Genomic DNA, 11211 nt, shown 5'->3' with positions numbered 1-11211 from the left:
GGATACATTGTAATCACAAAATTTTTTGCAACACACTATTGAAATATCTACTAATAGTCTATCCTAACCTATAAAATCTACCACCAATACTACATTTCTTAGTATGATGTGCTAGTATTTGTAAACTCATACATACCTGTTCCTCTAGAGACACCGAACCATCATTTTTTTACCCTCCCATCTTGATGAAGTAAATCACATAATATACCAAGTCCTTCTATCGATTCTCAATTCGTTAACACATTCAGTATCACTATTCCCTATTATACTATTATGATAACACAAACTAATCTCCCGTTTAATAAGTGAACGGTTAGTCAAAGCCTGTCTTTCAGCATGGCTCTATTTGGCCTTTGGCATCATCAACACACAAATCGTTCAAATGCAAAATGTTTGTAAATGAGACATCTTTAACAATAAGATCAATGAAAGCTTCATTTGATCCATATTATTCAAATTTACAAGGTAAAAAGAATGAAGACATAATATATACATACATATATATATATATATATAAAATATCAATGTTATTAAGGGTGCTAGTAAAAGAGGTAATTATGATATCAAATGAACTAGATCAAGAAAATTCATGAACAAGGCAACTGGATCAAAAATAGTAAGCTTTACACAAAGATGCAAAATTACTCGGTCTCAATTTCTAGAATGAAAGATCATCCTCATCACAAAACAATAGTATGTGATATAATTTGTGTGTGCTTATATGTATGATTGTAGGCTCAATCCTAAATTGCAATGATCATCATCATTATTTATCGCTGCAAAAACATTTGTAAATTGTTTTCAAACAAAGTTCAGTACTGTGTATCAATTGTTATAAGTTTATTTGTTGAATTTTTAATTTTCAAAGCTATTTGACAATTTTAAATAATACTGAGACTTGTAAACAACTCTCTATGTTTGAATGTTGAGTGTTGAACTAATATACTTGGTGCAAATGCAAGGCATTCAACATTGTTCGATTATATAGTGACATCAAAATGATTTATAAGCAACTTATCTAATTGTTGTATGCTAAACTGATGAAAACAGAAACAAACACTTTAATCTTTTAGAAGAAATGCAACCTTATGTTAACTTGTGGAAATAAAAATATGTCAACTCAAGAAATACTTAAATGGAGATAACAAGTCATTAACTAATTCTGCAACGAAGCTTTGAAGATTAGCACAAATGAGATGAACATCTTTATCATTTATTACAAAAAAGGTGTCCAGGCATATGGAAAAACTAACGATTATATGTAATCACTAATTTTATACCAGGATTTCATTATTACAGATAGAATCAAATACATATAGATGGAAAATTTTCAATTTGGCATTGAAGAAAAAAGCACCAAGCTACTGCCATTGCAGAGTCATTTGAGGGTACTTCCATTGTAGCCCAGTGCACCAGGCTAGTGTCATGGCGGAGTCATTTGAGGATATATTTGTTGTATTTATATTGATTAACTGCAAACAAAGTACATATATAAATGGACAATTTCAACGATGCTCATCACCCACCACCCGACGAGTAAGACTTAGCAACTACTAATTTATGAAAATAGACACTCTTGACCAAAATACTTAAATAATTAGATGCCAAAGAAACTCATCCCAAATCAAAAGCACCCAAAACCACACAATTCAAGAAAACTAAAATTATCCACAAAATTAAGAAAATTGAATAAATTTTTTCGTAGTTCAATATGTGATTTCTTATTTGTTTAAGTCTAGCAGAGTTCAATCTCCTACCAACTTTAAAATTGCATTGTCTAATATTTACAAGTTGCTAAAGTCCAACTAGTTTCATTTTGTATTGTTACACTTCAAATTTCATTTTGCCAACCCATTGTGAGGCGTAACCCACTATCCCCACCCTCGTAGATAATATCGTTTGTTAAAACAAAAAAATTATAGATATTAATTTTTAAATATTTATTTTTTTTAAGCTTCTTCTATTGTTTTTTGAAGTTTTAAGTTCAAGTTCCTAATACTCCTAGATTTAACGAGAAAAAAAAAACGCGTTAGTAAAAATGACCAATGGTGAAGCTTAAAATCGCAATGTTAACCCATTGTAAGGCTTAGCTTAACTTTTTATAAAAGTAGGTATGAAAAAAAGTTAGGACATGTTAAGTGTTTAGTAAACACTTAAAATCAGCTTCTTTTCAAAGTTATAGGTGAAAAAAAGCTAAAAGTCCAAAGTTGAAAAAAGCAGCTTTAAAAAATCAATTTATTTCAACAAAACATGGGTGAATAGTAACAGGTCAATGAACTTTTCAATTTTCCAATCCTACCCTCCCCTTTCTCATGCTGTCTTCCCATTTTTCTCAAAACCCACTCGAAGACTTCCAAATTCTGAGACTTCTCTCTCACTCTTACTTCCCTTCTCTGTTTTAGAAAAATCCTTCAGGTGTGAAGCCAGCTCTTAAAAAAAAAATTCCCAGGAAATAAATAACGACCCAGTTGAGAAAATTGTCGATTCTACATAACCCAGATGGGAAATTAGAAGTTCTTTCGATTTGCAAAGATAAACAGTCAACCACGAACAAAATAAGCTATACTTATTAAACAAAGCTTTCTCCTTTTTATTTGAGACAATGTAAAAATAGAAGATTTTTCATCCGAAAAAAGCATTTTCCCAGGAAATAACAACAACCCAGCTGAGAAAATCCTGGGTTTTACAAGACCCAGGTGGGAAATCTCAAAATTCTTCTGATTAAAAAACAAGTACACAAATTTAAACAAACAAAGCTATACTTTCTGGAAAAGAAACTTGAAAAAACTACAAAACGAGTTGAAAAATCAAACCTTCTTTAACTTCAAGATGGAATGTAGAGCTCAAAGACCTTTCGCTGCTGGAAGGCAGAGAGCTCACAGTGAGGGAGCTTGCCGCCTGCTCTTGCATTTCTATATGCTAAATCCAATCAAACAGAGAGAAATAAAACCGAATTTTCTGCCAGAAAAAAATTAAAAGAGCGGGACATTAAAGTTGAATGATCACATAAGACAGAAGCATTAAGAAATAGAATAGTGGTAAGTTTGATGAATGCCTCTAATTAGACTACTTTCAAGTACATTAACAATATTGTACTAATAAATCCTAGCTATTCAATCTAAAATATTTCAATTGAAACAGTTTGTCATACTAATTAATATTTAAGATAAAGTTTATAAATATTTTTCTTTTTAAAATCAAGTATATTTAATAATTTACCTTTATTTGTTAAGAAAATTAAATTAATGGCACATCTAGTATTATACTCTTTTTGGTCATTTCACACAATTACAGCTGTTTTACATAAAAGTTTACCAAATACTATAATACTGTTTTTTTATTCTTTCCAAAAGAACTTTTACAAAAATGTTTACCAAACACTCTGCTGCTTTATTTCAGTTGCTTATTCTCATAGCACAGTAGAAATAGTTTTTTTTTTTTCAAAGCACAACAATACCAAACCAGCTCTTAGTCCACTCTCCCCATCCTCGTAGATAATATTATTTGTTCAAAATATAGTTATAGATATTAATTTTTAAATATTTGTTTGTTTTGAGCTTCTTCTATCGTTTTTGAAGTTTTAAGTTCAAGTTCCTAATACACTTCCAGGCTTAACTGGAAAAAAAAAATGATGGCGTTAGTAGAAATGACCAATGATAAAACACATTATCAATTTAAAAACTAAATAAACTAATATGAGAGTTACAAAATAAATTTAAGCAGGAAATAAACTTCAGAAACTATTGCTACAATTAAGCCTATAAGATGTCATTGCGACAGTCTAATACCATATGAGCTTTTTTTATAGTCAACCAGCTCTGCTTTGTCACATGGTTGATATCATGAGTGAGTGGAAAATTACTGTCATTCAACGGACCATGCGGCTTCCGCATCCAACGCCACACTACGCATAATGATAATCCAAGGTTACGTAACTACCCCGCTTCTCGTCCTAGCCGTTATAATCTTTTCAAACCATAAAACAACTCAAACATCATTAGCCATGAACAAAATCAAATGAAGGGCAAATTCGTATTTTCATCTCTCATCTTCTTCACTGTAGTTTTCCTTTGAAACGAACAAAACCCAAAAACTCCAAAACAACTCATCACTCAGACTCACTCACTCGTCTCTCTCTCTCTCTCTACGGTTTTGGTTTGGGGGACTCAATTGGAGTGTTTAATCATATGGCGTCGTCGTCCTCGGATCCCGGTCCGAAGACCGAAAGCGGAAGCGGGGGCGGCAGTGGCGGTGGAGGAGTAGAGGCGTCGGAGGCGGTTATAGCGAGCGATCAGCTAATGGTGTACAGAGGGGTGAAGAAATCGAAGAAAGAGAGAGGATGTACAGCGAAAGAGCGCATCAGCAAAATGCCTCCGTGTGCTGCTGGAAAACGGAGCTCCATTTACCGTGGAGTCACTCGGTATGTAATTAAGCTCCTCTACTCTTTCTCTTTCTCTTTCCCTTTCTGTTTGGTTACTGAGAAAATAGCCCTGATTTAGCAAATAAGTTAATGTAATTGGGAATTGTTTTGATTAATTCATATGTTTATTAAATTTGAAAATTAAAAATTGAAAAGGATGAACTTTGATTTGGTTGTGTAAATGTAGGCATAGATGGACAGGTCGTTATGAGGCTCATCTTTGGGATAAAAGTACCTGGAATCACAACCAGAATAAGAAGGGAAAGCAAGGTCTCTCTTTTCTTCTCTCTCTCATTACTTATCTCTCTCTCTCTCTCCCCCCCCCCCCCTTTTTGTTAGCGTATAAATGTTGTATACATGTATAATTGCTGACTAGCATTTGATTTCTTGGACTGTGCATGGCAATGTTGGCGCATGATGATTCGATATATATTCCAGTTTACTTGGGTAAGTTGGGGGCTTCAGTTTTTCATAGATTACTTAAGAAATTGCCAATTTCTTGTGTAAGCTATCTGTTTAATTCTTAATCCTTGAGTATCATGTGGAATTTATAGGGGCGTATGATGATGAAGAGGCTGCAGCTAGAGCTTATGATCTTGCTGCCTTGAAATACTGGGGTCCTGGCACTCTCATCAATTTTCCTGTGAGATTATTGTCATTGATTTGCTGATTACATTGAAATTTCTTCCATTTTGGTAATTGCGTATACCATAAGTAAGAAAACGCACTTGAATTTTTCAAATCAGCATCTCGGTTCTTCATGCCAATATGTAAATATTTTCGAGTTGTCAACTACAGTATGCCATTTGTTCAAGTTAGCTCTTTCTTCAATTGTTGCAGGTTACTGATTACACAAGGGATCTTGAAGAGATGCAGATTGTGTCAAGGGAGGAATACCTTGCTTCTCTTCGAAGGTGTGTATAGATTTTTACACATTTTTTAAAAAGAAAATTTGAAAATACATATTTGAATCTGGAAACTTTGCACATTTTTAATTGTAATCTCCTCCTGCAGAAAGAGCAGTGGTTTCTCAAGAGGAATTTCCAAATTTCGTGGGCTTTCTAGGTATGCTTTACCTTTAAATGTTACTTTTATGCACAATATATGAGGTTCGTTTCTCATAAGACTTCTTGGCACATTATGTTATTCCTTAAGGATGCTCATTTATATCTTTTGAGATTACACTTTGTTTGTTAGGCCAGTAGAGTCTTTTTATTCTGTTTTTTACGTGTCAACTATCCCAATCTCAGTTGTGGATAGAAGTAAAAAGCTTGTTTTATATAATATCTTGTCACTAGAATTCTACATGGAAAGTTATATATCATTCAAACTCATTGAGTAATACATCGAGAAACTCAATCTGCAAGAGTTTTAATAATATAATGTACTTTTTATTTTCTTATATATCGTGTTCTTGGTTGTTAAGGTTTACAGTCCCCATTTTGAGCCAAACAAACCATAGAAAACTTAACCATACAATGCATTGTATCACTATGGCATCAATTTCTTGTGTTGTTGATTTGCAGCATGTCGAGGCAAAAAATGTCTCCAAATTCTGTGTAATGCCAGTAATTCATATTGTGTTTCTTCATTCCGTTCTGAATTTTTATTCTTTGTACACATAACAGTCGTTGGGAGCCGTCATTGGGTCGTATGGGTGGATCTGAGTACTTCAATAGCACACATTATGGTAAGTCCTCAACCGATGCTGAACTGAAGCAATATTTTGGATAAGAGGGCTCTGAAAAATCAGTCTCCTCGATCTGAAATCTTCTTCAAAACAAAGTTGCAGATGGAGGCTTTTGAATTTATTATATTCCTTTATCTGGATTACTACCTGAATCAGTGCCACTTTCCGTCTTATACAACTTAAACGTGCAGGCGTTGATCCAGCAACAGAAAGTGAAATTTTGGGAGCTCTTTGCATTGAAAGAAAGATTGACCTAACGAGTTACATCAAGTGGTGGGGACCCAACAGATCTCGACAAGCTGAAACTAGCATGAAATTTTCAGAAGAAACAAAACATGGTTGTGTTGGAGATTTTGGAGTTGAGCTTAAAACATTAGAATGGGGAATCCAGCCTACTGAACCATACCAGATGCCCCGTTTGGGCATCTCTCGTGTAAGTAAAAAGCATAAAGGTACCAGAGTCTCTGCCATGAGCATCCTCTCACGGTCAGCTGCCTATAAGAACTTGCAAGAGAAAGCATCACAAAAGGAGGAAAACAATGCAGATAATGATGAGAATGAAAACAAAAATATCATCCACAAGATGGACTATGGCAAGGCAATTGAGAAATCCACAAGTCATGACGAAAGACTTAGTTCTGTATTAGGAATGAGTGGTGGAATGTCTCTCCAAACGGACGTTTTCCCGTTGGCTCCCTTCTTGTCTGCACCACTTCTGACCAACTACAATGCCGTTGATCCCTTGGTAGACCCCATTCTTTGGACGTCTCTTGCTCCAGTTCTTCCTTCTGGAATTTCTCGCACGACTGAGGTTGGTATTTTCATTTCAAGAATCTCTCTCCTTTTGTTTTCCGTGTTCTGAATCTTCTGATTCCATGAGAAATAATAAGCTAATACTTAGCTTGCTTCATATGGTAATAATGCAGATTACAAAGACAGAGACAAGTCCAACTTTCACTTTATTTCAGCCTGAAGAATGATGTTGCATTTCCTTTTGTTCCACAAGTTGGTGAAGTTCATGCTAACAGTTGCTTGACAACCTCTATTCAGAAGGTTTTACCTATGGATTACATGCTACAGACACAGGAAAGACAAGTGTGTGAACCTTTGATGTGGAAAGTGCGTAAACATTTGATGCGGCCTTGACAACGAAGAGGGTTTGAACTGCATGGGGTGTAGAAAATATAGAAAGGGAGTGCATTACTTGTTCTGAAGCGTTTTGGAGTGCTGGTCCTTTAGTTTTTCTGTATAAGTTCAAGACATCAATTCTGGATTTGGATATTTTGTACAGAAAATATGGTTATTTATATAAATGCATACATTTGAATCACTGTGGTTTCAAATGAATTCCTCTCTTGGTTTGTTTTTTTACTAGATATTTACCCTAGTCACTTTTTTTTTTCCCTTCCCATGTCAATGATGGTAATGGTAATTATAACTTTTGTAGTAGGAGAAACTCTGCATGGTTTTGCATCTAGGTCTGGGTAACGGTAATTGTTTCCTTGTAGTAGGAGAAAATGCTCCTTTTACTTTGTTGTTTGAAACCGTTTCACGTAAGTTTCCCTCGCATGTATAGTTTCTTTGGCTCTCGGAATCGGTTTGTGAGGATCTCTTAATAAAGTATTTGAGCTCTTTGTGTGCCCCCAGTTTTGTCAGGTTTTGGATTTCTTTGAGCTTGATTATCTCTGTTTGTTGTATACGTTATTTTTGTTGTATACTCTTCTCCATCTATCTTCAAGCTGGACACAATTTTTTCACTTCCTCGTCCAAAGCTCGTTAAATATAGTTAGTTATCCGTTACAATCTAATCCTAGTATACTCACCGAGCCCAAAACCTGCGGTGAGAGTTATGGAATGCTTTCAACAAGAAAACTCTAAGTTAAACTCGACAATGCAAGTATGGAAAATGGCTGCTTCTTTTGTAGATTGACAGGGATCCAACCCTAACCCTAATCTTAATCCATTCAACATATAGATGGCCTCTGTGGTGCACAACCGGTCAGGGCCCAGCACTCCGTTAGTCTGTCCTACGCTGCCACTATGCCAGCACTCTAGTAGTCTGTGTCCTACGCCGCCACTAATCTCCAATACGCGTATTTTGTTGGTAAAAACTTGTACAACATTCAGCACTGGCTTGGTTCTGTTCTTGTTTGTTCTTACCAGGTTGAGCTTTGGACGAAGGAGGGAAGACTATGAAACTTGTATTTCGAAAATCAAATCTCCATACAAAGGCAGGGCTTTGAATTAAAGCTACAATATTCAGATTTTTCATTACTGCTTCAGTGACCAAGCAACCGAATACACAACATCGCATCAGTTGGTCAATAGCTAAAGAAACGTCAGTCATAACTACTATAATGTGCGTAGAACAAAAGAATCAAACCTCTCAATAGTAATAACTACATGATCACGACCATAGAGTTTTGGATCAATGAAAAGCATTCAAATTCTCAATCAACAACAACCCAAGAAACACATCAACCGAGTTCTGCTCAAACAGCAAAAAGCAAAACATCTAGAGATACTATGACTACCATCAATTTCAAGTTGAATTGATGCTCCATTGCATGAGAAACTTTTGGGAGATTGAAGGGGAATCAATCCAATGGAAATTATGGTGTGTTCGTCAACTTGAAGTCACAGTCCTCCCAAATCAAAAGGGAATCAGCGTAGCCATTTGGTGATTTTGGAGTCTTGCAAGGAGGTGGAGAGTCAAGGTTGTCAGACAACCAGGGGTTTCGATCCTCAGGTATCTCTTCCAAATCCCAATTCCTGGGACTCTTGGGCTGAAAACGAAGATAAAAAACAGGGGTTGTTACCAAAAATCCATACTGACAAAATAACTGCAGAAAAAAAAGTATTCTTCTTTGAAATGAAATGCGAAGTTTACCTCAGATTTACTTGGCAGTGAAGGCACACATGGAGATGTACGCTCCTTGGAAGAATCTGAACAAAAATGGATGATCTGGTAAGTTAAAATACCCAGGAAAATCATCAATTTCAAAAAACTCAACTATTTAAAAAAATATAATACCGGTATCTACTCCAAGTGCCATCAGAAACTGATGAAACTGCCGAATCTCATCCATGTCCTGTGCTTTCAGGCACTCCTGATGGTTGTGCAGAAACCCTTCCTCTGCAATGTTATCAGGACAAACAGGCTGCTTTGTCACAACCCTCTGCTTTGTGTTGTTCTTCACCAGTGCATCCCGTGTGTTTGATATATCACGTAAAGCATTCCTGCTACGGGTCTGAACTTTATCTGAGGCTTTAGACAAGCCTTTGTTATTGCTTGCATCACCACAAATGGTTACCTTGGAAGACTGCTTTTTTGATGCCTGAGTCAGAGCCGCAGGCTTCCCTGAATTCGATAGATCACCAAGTGGTTTCCTTCCACCAAGCCCCCCTTTCCTTTGCGCTTTGAAGGCATCACCTGTTCCCACAAGAGAATCTCCTGCCATACATAAAATTACAAGGGTTAGACTAAAACAGCCTAACAAGAACCTTAGACATAAAAAGAAAAGCATAAGTAGATTCGATCATTAGCATTACCCTTAGAATGAACACTCAGATTCTGATCTTGGAACAAAGTACCAAGCGTTGATGCCATTGCCGCTTTTTTAGTAGCCAATTTGGTTTAATCTTCTGCTAGCTGTAGAAACAATCCAAAGGGAGAAAAGAAAAATGGAAAGTAAGGATGCGATATGATTCGAAACATGCAACCCAGAAAACAAGATACAAAGTACAATGCAGACACGCCCATTTATAGTGCATCATGAAATTATGATCATCGACTACATGGCCAAAATTAGTGCTTGAAAACGAAAAATTACCCGAAATTAACCTACGAGATTTTTACAAAAGACCCAAGAAATTAGACCCAAGGACTAGGAATCCACAACCCCATGGCCCAAAACAAGACTACATTTCTGAGTTATCTTGATGCTAATAGTCAATTGTCAATCCCCTTTACCAATCACCACCGAATCCCTAAAATCCTCCTGAGTCCTTACTCAGGATTATGCATCCGCCCCAAAATTGGGGGTTTTTAAGGATTAAACAGAGATAAATAAAGAAAGATTCAACTGAACTCATATGTAAAATGAACCCTAATTAGAACCCAAAATCGATAACAGAAACCCGAAGTTAGTTTTTAATTGGGACCCTAATTCAACCAAAATTAATAAAAGAAATCGGAGATTAAAAGAAAAAGGAAGTAATTACCTGTGACGGGATGGATTGAAAGAAAAATGGGAGCGCAGATTACAAGTTGCTTAGTAGAACAGCGTCGGAGGGAGAGAGAGAGATGAGAATTACAGAGGTGAGAAATGTTTTTTGAAATTAGGGGAATGGAGACGTTATGGGATTCCAACGGTAACTTGGTGTGCTTTTACAATGATACCCCTCATTTGGAAGTCTATCTACCTAAATGACATAACCGTGCTTATCCGTTGGATCTTAGACACTTTGAATCCCCACCGTCGTTTTCCAGTTTTTCTCCGATGTCGTCACTACTTCCATTTCATCTATTCTGATGGTATACGCTATGGCATAGCGGGAATAATTCAGATTTGAATCCAAATCCAGATCCAAATTGTAAGAATCATAAGCATCCTCACATTCTAATTATTTACCGTACATCGTACGATAAAATATTATTTTAAAATTAAATATAAATAATATCTAATAAAAATTAATTTTGTCTGATGTAGTTCCACTCTTATCACATCACTTTTTATCACAGCCTACTAAATTGGGACCCGCAAATTTGGTCTTACTCGTGCCACATCATCTTTCTGTCACAATTGGGCCTACTAAACTGGGACCCGCAAGTTTGGTCCTACTTCCATCTTTAAATTTTGGTTTAAATGTCTTTATTTTATTTGGAACATGACATCACGTAACGGTTATCTGTTTCATGTAAACTATTTTTTTTATTAGAGGTATGGCGCAAATATGATTTATCAAATATGTTTTTCTTAATATTTTCTTAATAAAGAAAAATATACAAAGTTTGTGTGCTTATGTAGAAGGACTTTTATGATATTGATCGTAACTTCTCGTGCCTGATGCTATAAAGGGAAATGTTTAATTTTTTATA

General features: G+C 35.7%; 2 protein-coding genes and 1 long non-coding RNA gene across 3 annotated transcripts; 1 reads left to right on the top strand and 2 right to left on the bottom strand.

The window, feature by feature from the left end:
* Positions 1-1157: 1157 nt before the first annotated feature.
* On the bottom strand, positions 1158-3007 carry LOC126600695 (uncharacterized). Its single transcript, XR_007615544.1, has 2 exons — positions 2814-3007; positions 1158-1472 (listed from the first exon to the last, which is right to left on the bottom strand). It is a non-coding gene; the product is annotated as an uncharacterized LOC126600695 (long non-coding RNA).
* A 1086-nt stretch (positions 3008-4093) lies between these two features.
* On the top strand, positions 4094-7440 carry LOC126600689 (AP2-like ethylene-responsive transcription factor At2g41710). The gene is made up of 9 exons (XM_050267308.1): positions 4094-4420; positions 4608-4690; positions 4859-4867; positions 4975-5063; positions 5261-5334; positions 5435-5485; positions 6049-6110; positions 6302-6921; positions 7037-7440. Exons 1-9 carry the CDS (start codon positions 4188-4190, stop codon positions 7088-7090), a joined length of 1275 nt encoding a protein of 424 aa, XP_050123265.1. The 5' UTR covers positions 4094-4187; the 3' UTR covers positions 7091-7440.
* A 908-nt stretch (positions 7441-8348) lies between these two features.
* On the bottom strand, positions 8349-10487 carry LOC126600690 (uncharacterized). Its single transcript, XM_050267309.1, has 5 exons — positions 10335-10487; positions 9663-9762; positions 9145-9564; positions 9001-9056; positions 8349-8896 (listed from the first exon to the last, which is right to left on the bottom strand). Exons 2-5 carry the CDS (start codon positions 9718-9720, stop codon positions 8723-8725), a joined length of 708 nt encoding a protein of 235 aa, XP_050123266.1. The 5' UTR covers positions 9721-9762; positions 10335-10487; the 3' UTR covers positions 8349-8722.
* Positions 10488-11211: the final 724 nt, after the last annotated feature.

Source organism: Malus sylvestris, chromosome 14 (genome assembly GCF_916048215.2).
Source record: "Malus sylvestris chromosome 14, drMalSylv7.2, whole genome shotgun sequence".
Classification (NCBI taxonomy): Eukaryota; Viridiplantae; Streptophyta; class Magnoliopsida; order Rosales; family Rosaceae; genus Malus; species Malus sylvestris.
This window is presented reverse-complemented; position numbering and strand designations above follow the sequence as displayed.

What these genes read in the sequence shown, in the direction of transcription:
- LOC126600689 (XM_050267308.1), top strand. Translation starts at nt 4,188, where the DNA reads ATGGCGTCGTCGTCCTCGGATCCCGGTCCGAAGACCGAAAGCGGAAGC. An exon ending in AAATTTCGTGGGCTTTCTAG is followed by an intron (nt 5,486 to 6,048) that starts GTATGCTTTACC and finishes TACACATAACAG; the next exon opens with TCGTTGGGAGCCGTCATTGG. An exon ending in CTTCAATAGCACACATTATG is followed by an intron (nt 6,111 to 6,301) that starts GTAAGTCCTCAA and finishes TTAAACGTGCAG; the next exon opens with GCGTTGATCCAGCAACAGAA.
- LOC126600690 (XM_050267309.1), bottom strand. Translation starts at nt 9,720, where the DNA reads ATGGCATCAACGCTTGGTACTTTGTTCCAAGATCAGAATCTGAGTGTT. An exon ending in TCTGAGTGTTCATTCTAAGG is followed by an intron (nt 9,565 to 9,662) that starts GTAATGCTAATG and finishes TATGTATGGCAG; the next exon opens with GAGATTCTCTTGTGGGAACA. An exon ending in CACTGCCAAGTAAATCTGAG is followed by an intron (nt 8,897 to 9,000) that starts GTAAACTTCGCA and finishes CTTCGTTTTCAG; the next exon opens with CCCAAGAGTCCCAGGAATTG.